This window comes from Vigna unguiculata, chromosome 7, assembly GCF_037176805.1.
Source record: "Vigna unguiculata cultivar grain cowpea cultivar isolate G323 ecotype 2 chromosome 7, ASM3717680v1, whole genome shotgun sequence".
In the NCBI taxonomy this organism is placed as follows: Eukaryota; Viridiplantae; Streptophyta; class Magnoliopsida; order Fabales; family Fabaceae; genus Vigna; species Vigna unguiculata.
Window position 1 is genome coordinate 17,467,879 of NC_140798.1, and position 13,433 is coordinate 17,481,311.

Here is a 13,433-nt window from a genome sequence, read left to right on the forward strand (position 1 = left end):
GAAGAAAAACAAAAGGAAGTAAAGAAAAAGATGATGGAAAAGGTAGTAGAGAAACAAGGTGTTTAATCGAAGGCCACCCATGATTAGTTGCGTTCGTTTACGAAAGCGACAACAATATTGTAAGCTAAAGATTGGTGGAGAAACTCTAGTTACCACCAAGCTTTCATCCCAATTAAGCAAGGATCAAATTCAGTACAGGACAATGTGTGAAAGAAGTATTATGTGATATTGCTCTGACACTAACACAAAAAAGGCCTTTAACGTCACTCCAATAACGTTTGCCTAAAAAAAGCCCAACGTTAAAAATGCGCGGTGGCATTTTTGTAAATAATGAGACATTTTTAACGTTTGCCCGCTCCACATCAGACGTTACTTAACGTCTGTTCAAAAACGCCCCGACGTCACTCAAAAAAGGACGTCGGCCCCCAGCTCGACAGACGTCAAGGGACGTCGGACCAGCGCGCGCCAGACGTCACTTAACGTCGGTCCCCCCACCCCCGACGTCACTTAACGTCGGGCATAACACCCCCGACGTTAAGTTTTGCTTTATCTCTGCGCGAAACGCAGAACCCTCGCGCTGTTCATCGTTTTCGCGAGAGTTCCCGCCGGCGACGCCATTTCCGACCCCCTCCAGGTGAGTTTCGAAAGGTTTTGGCCATCAAACTTGTTGGGGTTTAATTATGGGTTGATTTTACGCATTTTGAACCGATTATTTTCCGTTTTCATCCCCATTTGCAGCGTTTTGAGATTCGTCCCACTTGCTCTTCGTTCCCATTTGGCCAGCAGTGTGCGGAGACCCTAGACTTCCTCTCAAAGTTCGTCTTTCAATTAGAGGAGGTTAGTTTTTCATTGTATGTATATATTTGTTCATTGTATGTATAAAATTACTTGTATTAATTTATAAATGTCATTATAGTTTTAGTCTTAGACTATTTTTTTGTTAATTTTTTTGGCCTATTTTTATATTTTATTTAAAATTTTATAATAATATTTGTAAAATTAGTAAATAAAATTATATTTATTATTAGATATATGCATTTTAAATAATTCTCATTGCATTTTATTTTTGAATATTATTATTAGATATTATAGTATACAGTGAGCGAAACTTAGTTCCCGTTTGAGATTTAATACAAATGATTAAATTTTTAATCGTTTGTATTAAATCTTGAATTGTCCGATTGGACAGTTTGAAAAAATTATTTTTCATAATTTGCTACAATGTGTACATTGAGGTTTACGCATAAATTTCATCAAAATTTCGATTGAGGCTAATTTGTGTTGTTCTCTGGATGCATACTTGATTGTGATCATGATTAATCACTTTCATTTCGTGTACTTCAGAGACCAATGCGAAATGCTGTCGAAATTTTGTGAAATTTATGATGTTTGACTTATTTGTACATGTGTTAGCAAATTATGAAAAATAATTTTTTCGAATGGGTAGGGCCTCACCTTGTGAGAGTTAAAAGTTTGAGATTGATTGAGTTTTTTACGAACATATAGTATGGATCGAAGCTGGATGAATGAGCGTCGCATAAGTGAAGAGTATGAAAAGGGGGTTTCTGAGTTTTTGCAATATGTTCAAGAACACGCAATCTCAAGTAACGGGACATATTTTTGTCCTTGTGTTCGTTGTCTTAATCAAATACGTCATGACTTAGGAACAATGCGTGATCATCTATTCATCTTTGGTATAATGAGAAGTTATACACTTTGGACTTGGCATGGAGAAGTATTAGACAAGCCTACAACGTCACGAGGAACAGATTATGTAGATGACTGGATGAATGATCATTTAGAAGATATGGTACGTGATGTTGGGGAGGAGAATTTTGGAAAAGTTCATTTATATGATTCTCTTAAGTCCGATTCAGAGGAACAATTGTACCCAGGATGCACTAACTTTACGCGACTGTCAGCAACTTTGAAATTATTCAGTTTAAAAGCAAGGCATGGATGGACGGATACAAGTTTCACAGAATTGTTGGAGTTGTTAAAGGAGATGCTTCCAGAAAATAACACGTTACCTATCCGTAATTACGAAGCGAAGAAAGTTTTATGTCCAATGGGTTTGGAATATCAAAAGATACATGCATGCCCAAATGATTGTGTTTTATACAGAGACGAGTTTGCTTCACTGAAGGCGTGTCCAACATGTGGTTTATCGCGGTTTAAAAAGAAAATTGATGGAAATAGTGGCGATGAAGAAAAAGATGGTCCACCTGCTAAGGTGATGTGGTACCTTCCTATAATTCCTAGATTCAAACGACTATTTTCCATTAAAGAAGATGCAAAAAACCTGAAATGGCACGTTGATGGAAGAAAGTGTGATAATCTTCTTCGACACCCAGCTGATTCTCCACAATGGAAGAAGATTGATGAAACATATCCAGAATTTGGTGCTGAGCCAAGAAACTTAAGACTTGGACTTGCTACAGATGGTATGAATCCTTATGGGAACTTAAGTAGCAAACATAGTTCGTGGCCAGTTTTGCTGATGATTTACAATTTATCTCCTTTGTTGTGCATGAAGAGGAAATATATGATGTTGTCTATGATGATATCGGGTCCTAGACAACCTGGAAATGACATTGATGTGTACCTAAAGCCGTTGATCGATGATTTGAAACTATTATGGGAAGAAGGTGTCGATGTGTATGATTCATACTCTGAAGAATTGTTTTGTTTGCGTGCAATGTTGTTTTGCACCATAAATGATTTTCCAGCATATGGAAACTTGAGCGGTTACAGTGTTAAAGGTCATTTTGCATGTCCCATTTGTGAAAAAAACACGAGTTATATTCAATTGAAGCACGGTCAGAAAACTGTGTATACAAGACATCGAAAGTTTCTTCCTCGAAATCATCCTTATCGTAGAATGAAAAAAGCATTTAATGGAAGTCCTGAGGATGAAGTTGTAGCGAGACCCCGCAATGGTGAAGAAATATACAACCAAGTGGAAAACATTGACATTGTGTTTGGGAAACATCCAAAGAAAAAGACCACGAAAAAAAGCATTTGGAAGAAACGATCAATCTTCTTTAATGATACACCACATGTACTCTCTCGAGGTGGTTATGCATTATTGGAGAAAAAATTGAAAAAGTCGTGTGCACAGACTCTGGGACTTGAGTCCCCTGACCTAGTGGATGCAATTCCTAGGTACGAGATGTGGAAGGCTGCTCGGACTAAGTCCGATGGGCAAATGACATCACAATCAGCTCAAATCATATCTCAAAAAATAGTAAGTACAAATCTTATTTGACTATCATAGTTCATATGTTTCTCCTTTTGATTAAACTTTCTTTTGTGGTGTAGGATGAATTAATTGAGCAAGAGACTCAGGGTTCGTTTGTTGGCCATGGTCGGGACGATATACTCACAACGGCAATTGGAAGGCCAGAGCACCCAGGACGTGTGCGTGGTGTTGGAGGTGCCATTGGTCTTCGAGATTACTTTGGTCCTCCACAAAGAAGTAATGAATCGTTGAGTCAAGAGGCCTTGAGGAAGATGGAGCAACAAATGGAGGAAAGATTCAACCAACGCATGGGAATTATGGAGCAACGTTTTATGGAACAACTTCAACAGCAACAACAAATACAAAGAACACTTGAAGAAAAGCTTCAGTCCATGCAGCAACAGAACATGGAATTACCCACTCAAGCTCCAACAGGACAACGTGTGAGTACAAAAGGCTCATGCTCTGGTGTAGATCATACTGACTACACAAGTCAGTATGAGCTATTGGTTGATGAAGACCCCCCGCGCGTAGTGGCCATAGGACGACAACTTCAGGGTGGGGAGACTATCCATGGTGTTCCTCTATTGCCCCATCATGTGCGTGTGATGATTGATGAAGTTCGAGATCCCCATGCCCAAGTGCCTGTGCCAACTTCAGAAATCCAATTTGTTGGGGAAGCTTTAGGCACATTTATTGCTTGGCCTAAAGCATTGATCATGCCATACTTTAGCCCACCAAAGGTATTATGACATCATGTTTTTAGTAGTTCAATCTTACAATTTATAAAACTTTTAACGTCAAACCTTTCTAAATCTTTATTTCAGTCCACTCGTCCTGAAAAATAGCCGGTCCGACGTCCACGTGTTATACGTGAAGATGATGAAATGGCGGAAGCAGAAGATGATCCTCTAGGAAAGCTGCTTCTGAAATTACACAAGTTGAAAAGAGGACCGGTAGAGCTAGAGTGGGAGTTAAGAGTATTTGGCCTCCATTGTCATGTCCCATTGTACATAAACCTGAATGATGCACTAGAGATCATTACAGGAGACAAGATGTTAAATATTTCAGTCATACAACTATGGTGCATGTAAGATTTTTTTTATTGTATTTCATATTTAAAGCAAGGAATTGGTACCTTTTAATATTATACCTAACTGTCTTCTTGTAGGTACATGGACAAAGTCATTGTGGACCAAGGTCGATCTTCCGTCTATGGATTCATTGAACCTCAAACAATTCAACCTTCGGGAAACTCACCTGACCAAATCAAACTTTATTTGCAAACATGGATGGTTGAGTCAAATAGAGAGATCTACTTTGCGCCATACATTGATTCGTAAGTGTTTTTGCTAATAATATTTTGTGAAGTATTATTAATTATTTTGGCTAAGTACTTGTGATTGATGGTAGGTATCATTGGCAACTTTGTCTCATCATTCCAAGACAATGCCTAGTTGTATGGTTTTGTTCATGCCATAGGAAGATTCCACCAGCTTTTAAAAACATGTTACAAGAGTAAGTATTATTTTTTTTTTCAATCCTAACCTATGTATCTACTTAGTTATAAAAACTTATATATGTTTTATGTTTCCAAAATTTCATTAGAATTGTGGGTAAACCTAGAGGCCAACAACTTAAAGTCATATATCCAAAGGTTAGAACTCATTTATTTTAAAGTTATTAATTTCTGTATGTCAACTTATGACTTTGATGTGTTTATTTTATTTGTAATGTTCAGTGTAACAAGCAAGAAGATTCATGGGAATGTGGATATTATGTCATGTCTTGGATAAGAACAATCATTCGAGCTGCAGTTAAAGATGAATGGATAGAGGTAATTATATATATCTTTCACATATTATAAATCATATCAAACTTTAAAGAATGATATTCATACATAATGAAATTGTATTACTTTTTCAGCGATTCAAGAATCCATCACCTCTACCAGATGACATTATCCACACACTAAGACAAGAATGGGCAGCATATCTATTGGAGAGATGGAGTTGATACCACATGAATTAGAACTCGTTTTAAAAACTTTATTGTACAAGAATTTCATGTTGAAACTTTTAGTTTGTTGTTATTTATATTAGTTTAGAATATATGTTGAAACTTTAGTTCTATTATATATAACTGTAACTCTAAAATTGTGCTGAAAGTTTTATGAAATTGTTCTGGGAATTTTCTGATTTTCAGGTGTGTGGATATTGTAAAAACAGTCAAATTTTTTTAAAAAAATGGTGCAGTTTGACGTCTGGTGTGCCCTGACAGACGTAATTTAACGTCGGACTGTACTAGAGCCGACGTAATTTAACGTCTGACTGTTGCAGGGCCGACGTTATTTAACGTCTGACAGTCTCTAACAGACGTTAAATTGCTCAATTTTTTCCCTCTTTCTAGTGCAAAAATTGACGTCTGCTATTACTGGCCCCGACGTTGGATAACGTCAGACTCCCAAAAGGACCGACGTCAAGTGACGTCTGCTATTTTGCCAACGTTATTTTGACGTCACCTGATACGACGTCGGTGTTTGGGCAGACGTCAAAGGTCGAAAATGTCGGACGTTAAAAGGCTTTTTTGTGTTAGTGTGATGAACTCTTGTCATCTTCTTTTGCGATGGGAATAGCTGCATTTTAAAACGCTCAATCTTGATGAACGTTCCCTTTATTTGAGGCATGAGGGACATGAAATGAAGTTCAAATTTATGACACCAAGACAAGCCAGTAAGGATCAACATAGGCTGAAGGAGAAAATAGAAAAAGAAAGAATAGAAAAAGAACAAATATAAACTGTAGAAGGAAGGTAAATTGAAGAAAAACAAAAGGAAGTAAAGGAAAAGATGATAGAAAAGGTAGTACAAAAACAAGGTGTTTAATCAAAGGCCACCCATGTTTAGTTGCATTCGTTTACGAAAGCGACAACAATGTTGTAAGCTAAAGATTGGTGGAGAAACTCTAGTTACCACCAAGCTTTCATCCGAATTAAGCAAGGATCAAATTCATTACAGAAAATGTGAGAAAGAAGTATTATGTGATATTGCTCCGACGAACTCTTGTCATCTTCTTTTCAGATGGGCATGGATTCATCTTAAAATGCTCAATCTTGATGAACGTTCCCTTTATTTGAGGCATGAGGGACATGAAATGAAGTTGAAATTTATGACACCAAGACAAGCCAATAAGGATCAACATAATCGGAAGGAGAAAATAGAAAAAGAAAGAATAGAAAAAGAACAAATATAAACTGCAGAAGGAAGGGAAATTGAAGAAAAACAAAAGGAAGTAAAGAAAAAGATGATGGAAAAGATAGTAGAGAAACAAGGTGTTTAATCGAAGGCCACCCATGTTTAGTTGCATTGGTTTACGAAAGCGACAACAATGTTGTAAGCCAAGGATTGGTGGAGAAACTCTAGTTACCACCATGCTTTCATCCAAATCAAGCAAGGATCAAATTCAGTACAAGACAATGTGTGAAAGAAGTATTATGTGATATTGCTCCTACGAACACTTGTCATCTTCTTTTGAGGTGGGCATGGATTCATTTTAAAAAGCTCCATCTTGATGAACGTTCCCTTTGTTTGAGGCATGAGGGACATAAAATGAAGTTGAAATTTATGACACCAAGACAAGTCAGTAAGGATCAACATAGGTTGAAGGAGAAAATAGAAAAAGAAAGAATAGAAAAAGAACAAGAATAAACTGCAGAAGGAAGGGAAATTGAAGAAAAACAAAAGGAAGTAAAGGAAAAGATGATGCAAAAGGTAGTACAGAAACAAGGTGTTTAATCGAAGGCCACCCATGTTTAGTTGCATTCGTTTACGAAAGCGACAACAATGTTGTAAGCTAAAGATTGGTGGAGAAACTATAGTTACCACCAAGCTTTCATCGAAATCAAGCAAGGATCAAATTCAGTACATGAAAATGTGTGAAAGAAGTATTATGTGATATTGCGCCCACGAACACTTGTCATCTTCTTTTCAGATGGGTATGGATTCATTTTAAAACGCTCAATCTTGATGAACGTTCCCTTTATTTGAGGCATGAGGGACATGAAATGAAGTTGAAATTTATGACACCAAGACAAGCTAGTAAGGATCAACATAAGCTGAAGGAGAAAATAGGGAAAGAAAGAATAGAAAAAGAACAAATATAAACTTCATAAGGAAGGGAAATTGAAGAAAAAAAAAGGAAGTAAAGAGAAAGATGATGGAAAAGGTAGTAGAGAAACAAGGTGTTTAATCAAAGGCCACCCACGTTTAGTTGCATTCTTTTACGAAAGCGACAACAATGTTGTAAGCCAAAGATTGGTGGAGAAAGTTTAGTTACCAACAAGATTTCATCCGAATCAAGCAAGGATCAAATTCAGTACATGAAAATGTGTGAAAGAAGTATTATGTGATATTGCTCTGATGAACTCTTGTCATCTTCTTTTGAGATGGGCATGGCTGCATTTTAAAACGCTCAATCTTGATGAACGTTCCCTTTATTTGAGGCATGAGGGACATGAAATGAAGTTGAAATTTATGACAACAAGACAAGCTAGTAAGGATCAACATAGGCTGAAGGAGAAAATAGAAAAAGAAAGAATAGAAAAAGAACAAATATAAACTGCAGAAGGAAGGCAAATTGAAGAAAAATAAAAGGAAGTAAAGAAAAAGATGATGGAAAAGATAGTAGAGAAACAAGGTGTTTAATCGAAGGCCACCCATGTTTAGTCGCGTTCGTTTACAAAAGCGACAACAATGTTGTAAGCCAAGGATTGGTGGAGAAACTCTAGTTACCACCAAGCTTTCATCCAAATCAAGCAAGGATCAAATTCAGTACAGGAAAATGTGTGAAAGAAGTATTATGTGATATTGCTCCCACGAACACTTGTCATCTTCTTTTCAGATGGGCATGGATTCATTTTAAAACGCTTAATATTGATGAATGTTCCCTTTATTTGAGGCATGAGGGACATGAAATGAAATTTAAATTTATGACACCAAGACAAAACAGTAAGGATCAACATAAGTTGAAGGAGAAAATAGAAAAAGAAAGAATAGAAAAAGAACAAATATAAACTACATAAGGAAGGGAAATTGAAGAAAAAAAAAGGAAATAAAGAGAAAGATGATGGAAAAGGTAGTAGAGAAATAAGGTGTTTAATCAAAGGCCACCCACGTTTAGTTGCATTTGTTTACGAAAGCGACAACAATGTTGTATGCCATAGATTGGTGGAGAAAGTCCAGTTACCAACAAGATTTCATCCGAATCAAGCAAGGATCAAATTCAGTACATGAAAATGTGTGAAAGAAGTATTATGTGATATTGCTCTGATGCACTCTTGTCATCTTCTTTTGAGATGGGCATGGCTGCAATTTAAAACGCTCAATCTTGATGAACGTTCCCTTTATTTGAGGCATGAGGGACATGAAATGAAGTTGAAATTTATGACACCAAGACAAGCCAGTAAGGATCAACATAGGCTGAAGGAGAAAATAGAAAAAGAAAGAATAGAAAAAGAACAAATATAAACTGTAGAAGGAAGGTAAATTGAAGAAAAACAAAAGGAAGTAAAGGAAAAGATGATAGAAAAGGTAGTACAAAAACAAGGTGTTTAATCAAAGGCCACCCATGTTTAGTTGCATTCGTTTACGAAAGCGACAACAATGTTGTAAGCTAAAGATTGGTGGAGAAACTCTAGTTACCACCAAGCTTTCATCCGAATTAAGCAAGGATCAAATTCATTACAGAAAATGTGTGAAAGAAGTATTATGTGATATTGCTCCGACGAACTCTTGTCATCTTCTTTTCAGATGGGCATGGATTCATCTTAAAATGCTCAATCTTGATGAACGTTCCCTTTATTTGAGGCATGAGGGACATGAAATGAAGTTGAAATTTATGACACCAAGACAAGCCAATAAGGATCAACATAATCGGAAGGAGAAAATAGAAAAAGAAAGAATAGAAAAAGAACAAATATAAACTGCAGAAGGAAGGGAAATTGAAGAAAAACAAAAGGAAGTAAAGAAAAAGATGATGGAAAAGATAGTAGAGAAACAAGGTGTTTAATCGAAGGCCACCCATGTTTAGTTGCATTGGTTTACGAAAGCGACAACAATGTTGTAAGCCAAGGATTGGTGGAGAAACTCTAGTTACCACCATGCTTTCATCCAAATCAAGCAAGGATCAAATTTAGTACAAGACAATGTGTGAAAGAAGTATTATGTGATATTGCTCCTACGAACACTTGTCATCTTCTTTTGAGGTGGGCATGGATTCATTTTAAAAAGCTCCATCTTGATGAACGTTCCCTTTGTTGGAGGCATGAGGGACATAAAATGAAGTTGAAATTTATGACACCAAGACAAGCCAGTAAGGATCAACATAGGCTGAAGGAGAAAATAGAAAAAGAAAGAATAGAAAAAGAACAAATATACACTGCAGAAGGAAGGGAAATTGAAGAAAAGCAAAAGGAAGTAAAGGAAAAGATGATGCAAAAGGTAGTACAGAAACAAGGTGTTTAATCGAAGGCCACCCATGTTTAGTTGCATTTGTTTACGAAAGCGACAACAATGTTGTAAGCTAAAGATTGGTGGAGAAAATCTAGTTACCACCAAGCTTTCATCCGAATTAAGCAAGGATCAAATTCAGTACAGGGCAATGTGTGAAAGTGGTATTATGTGATATTGCTCCCACGAACACTTGTCATCTTCTTTTGAGATGGGCATGGATTCATTTTAAAACGCTCAATCTTGATGTACGTTCTCTTTATTTGAGGCATGAGGGACATGAAAAGAAGTTGAAATTTATGACACCAAGACAAGCCAGTAAGGATCAACATAGGCTAAAGGAGAAAATAGAAAAAGAAAGAATAGAAAAAGAACAAATATAAACTACAGAAGGAAGGGAAATTGAAGAAAAGCAAAAGGAAGTAAAGGAAAAGATGATTGAAAAGGTAGTACAGAATCAAGGTGTTTAATCGAAGGCCACCCATGTTTAGTTGCATTCGTTTACGAAAGCGACAACAATGTTGTAAGCTAAAGAATGGTGGAGAAACTCTAGTTACCACCAAGCTTTCATCCGAATCAAGCAAGGATCGAATTCAGTACAGGACAATGTGTGAAAGAAGTATTCTGTGATATTGCTCCCACGAACACTTGTCATCTTCTTTTGAGATGGGCATGGCTGCAATTTAAAACGCTCAATCTTGACGAACGTTCCCTTTATTTGAGGCATGAGGGACATGAAATGAAGTTGAAATTTATGACACCAAGACAAGCCAGTAAGGATCAACATAGGCTGAAGGAGAAAATAGAAAAAGAAAGAATAGAAAAAGAACAAATATAAACTGCAGAAGGAAGGGAAATTGAAGTAAAACAAAAGGATGTAAAGGAAAAGATGATGTAAAAGGTAGTAGAGAAACAAGGTGTTTAATCGAAGGCCACCCATGTTTAGTTGCATTCGTTTACGACAGCGACAACAATGTTGTAAGCTAAAGATTGGTGGAGAAACTCTAGTTACCACCAAGCTTTCATCCGAATGAAGCAAGGTTCAAATTCAGTACAGGACAATGTGTGAAAGAAGTATTATGTGATATTGCTCCCACAAACACTTGTCATCTTCTTTTGATATGGGCATGGATTCATTTTAAAACTCTCAATCTTGATGAACGTTCCCTTTATTTGAGGCATGAGGGACATGAAATGAAGTTGAAATTTATGACACCAAGACAAGGCAGTAAGGACCAACATAGGCTGAAGGAGAAAATAGAAAAAGAAAGAATAGAAAAACAACAAATATAAACTGCAGAAGGAAAGGAAATTGAAGAAAAGCAAAGGGAAGTAAAGGAAAAGATGATGGAAAAAGTAGTACAGAAATAAGGTGCTTAATCGAAGGCCACCCATGTTTAGTTGCGTTCGTTTACGAAAGCGACAACAATGTTGTAAGCCAAAGATTGGTGGAGAAACTCTGGTTACCACCTAGATTTCATCGAAATCAAGCAAGGATCAAATTCAGTACAGGACAATGTGTGAAAGAAGTATTATGTGATATTGCTCCCACGAACACTTGTCATCTTCTTTTAAGATGGGCATGGATTCATTTTAAAACGCTCAATCTTGATGAACGTTCCCTTTATTTGAGGCATGAGGGACATGAAATGAAGTTGAAATTTATGACACCAAGACAAGCCAGTAAGGATCAACATAGGCTGAAGGAGAAAATAGAAAAAGAAAGAATAGAAAAAGAACAAATATAAACTGCAGAAGGAAGGGAAATTGAAGAAAAACAAAAGGAAGTAAAGGAAAAGATGATAGAAAAGGTAGTACAGAAACAAGGTGTTTAATCGAAGGCCACCCATGTTTAGTTGCAATTGTTTACGAAAGCGACAACAATGTTGTAAGCTAAAGATTGGTGGAGAAACTCTAGTTACCACCAAGCTTTCATCCGAATCAAGCAAGGATTGAATTCAGTACAGGACAATGTGTGAATGAACTATTATGTGATATTGCCCCCACGAACACTTGTCATCTTCTTTTGAGATCACTAGTGCAGATTTGACATTTTTCTTCGCCTTATAGGCCTCGGTTACAGCTGAACCGAAGCCTATAAGGAGGCGGTGGCATTTTTGCAATTTCGTCAGGCTTTTGGCCTCGGGTCTTTAAGGACCGAGGCAATAAAGGGGGCTTTAGGCCTCGGTTACAAATGAACCGAAGCATATAAGGCAGCCCAGTTTTCAAATTTTCAAAAATGCCACCAGCATCAGGCTTTTGGCCTCGGTTCTTTAAAGACCGAGGCAGTAAAGGGCGCTTTTGGCCTCGGTTATTAATTGAACCGAGGCCATAAAGTCAGCATCAGGCTTTTGGCCTCGGTTCTTTAAGGACCGAGGCAGTAAAGGGGGCTTTTGGCCTCGGTTATTAATTGAACCGAGGCCATAAAGTCTGTTAAAATTCCCAATTCGCGAACCCTAACTACTATTCATCGTCTCCCAAACTCTCTTCGCTCTGCGCGAATTTCTTCGCTCTACCACCACCATCACGCTCCGCCTCCGTCGCCGACCAGCATCTGCCATCAATAGTCGTGCGTTGTCGCCTCCGTCGCGCTGTCCAGGTTCACCGATTGCAAATCACCTCCCGATGCAGGTCAGTTCGAAAACTCTGCGCGAACTTCGCTGCCACCACCACCACCGCAGCTGCACCATTCACGGACCTCACAATGCATTGTGTTCTCTGCAACAGAACCAGTGACAACCATGGCAACACCTCGCAGCACCATGACCTGCCATCAGCACCTGCAATGAAACCAGCGCACCCTCACACAACACCACCATGGGAGCGCGAGTCATCTTCACCAGACGTGCAATTTCGCACCACACAGATCCATGCGAAACAGCAGAAACCACTACAACAGCGCGTCATCATCACCACTGCAACGATGAGCGAGAATGAGCCAGAACAGCAGCAGAAGCCATAGCCACCACTGCGAAGACGAAACACACGCTATGGCTTCGGTTCTTTCAGACCCGAGGCAGAAAATAGACGCTATGGCCTCGGGTGATAACCGAGGCCAAAAGGAGGTGCCTTTTGGCCTCGCCCCAATATGCCTCGGTTCTAAAACCGAGGCAGAATCACGAAAGTAACCGGGGCCAAAAGCCCTCACTGCACTAGTGGATGGGCATGGATTCATTTTAAAACGCTCAATCTTGATGAACGTTCCCTTTATTTGAGGCATGAGGGACATGAAATGAAGTTGAAATTTATGACACCAAGACAAGCGAGTAAGGATCAACATAGGCTGAAGGAGAAAATAGAAAAAGAAAGAATAGAAAAAGAACAAATATAAACTGCAGAAGGAAGGGAAATTGAAGTAAAACAAAAGGATGTAAAGGAAAAGATGATGTAAAAGGTAGTACAGAAACAACGTGTTTAATCGAAGGCCACCCATGTTTAGTTGCATTTGTTTACGACAGCGACAACAATGTTGTAAGCTAAAGATTGGTGGAGAAACTCTAGTTACCACCAAGCTTTCATCCGAATGAAGCAAAGATCAAATTCAGTACAGGACAGTGTGTGAAAAAAGTATTATGTGATATTGCTCCCACAAACACTTGTCATCTTCTTTTGAGATGGGCATGGATTCATTTTAAAACTCTCAATCTTGATGAACGTTCCCTTTATTTGAGGCATGAGGGACATGAA

At 38.0% G+C, this 13,433-nt stretch overlaps 1 protein-coding gene across 2 annotated transcripts; it reads left to right on the plus strand.

Moving 5' to 3' along the window:
• The first annotated feature begins 1,305 nt into the window (after positions 1-1,305).
• LOC114180527 (uncharacterized) lies at positions 1,306-4,335 on the plus strand. 2 transcript variants are annotated; one of them, XM_085675832.1, is made up of 3 exons: positions 1,306-3,014; positions 3,719-3,984; positions 4,090-4,335. In XM_085675832.1, exons 1-3 carry the CDS (start codon positions 1,508-1,510, stop codon positions 4,333-4,335), a joined length of 2,019 nt encoding a protein of 672 aa, XP_085531958.1. In that variant the 5' UTR covers positions 1,306-1,507. The 2 variants fall into 2 exon arrangements, with proteins under 2 accessions (XP_085531958.1, XP_085531957.1); XM_085675831.1 differs by having other exon boundaries at positions 1,306-2,959; positions 3,409-3,984.
• The last annotated feature ends 9,098 nt before the right edge of the window (positions 4,336-13,433 follow it).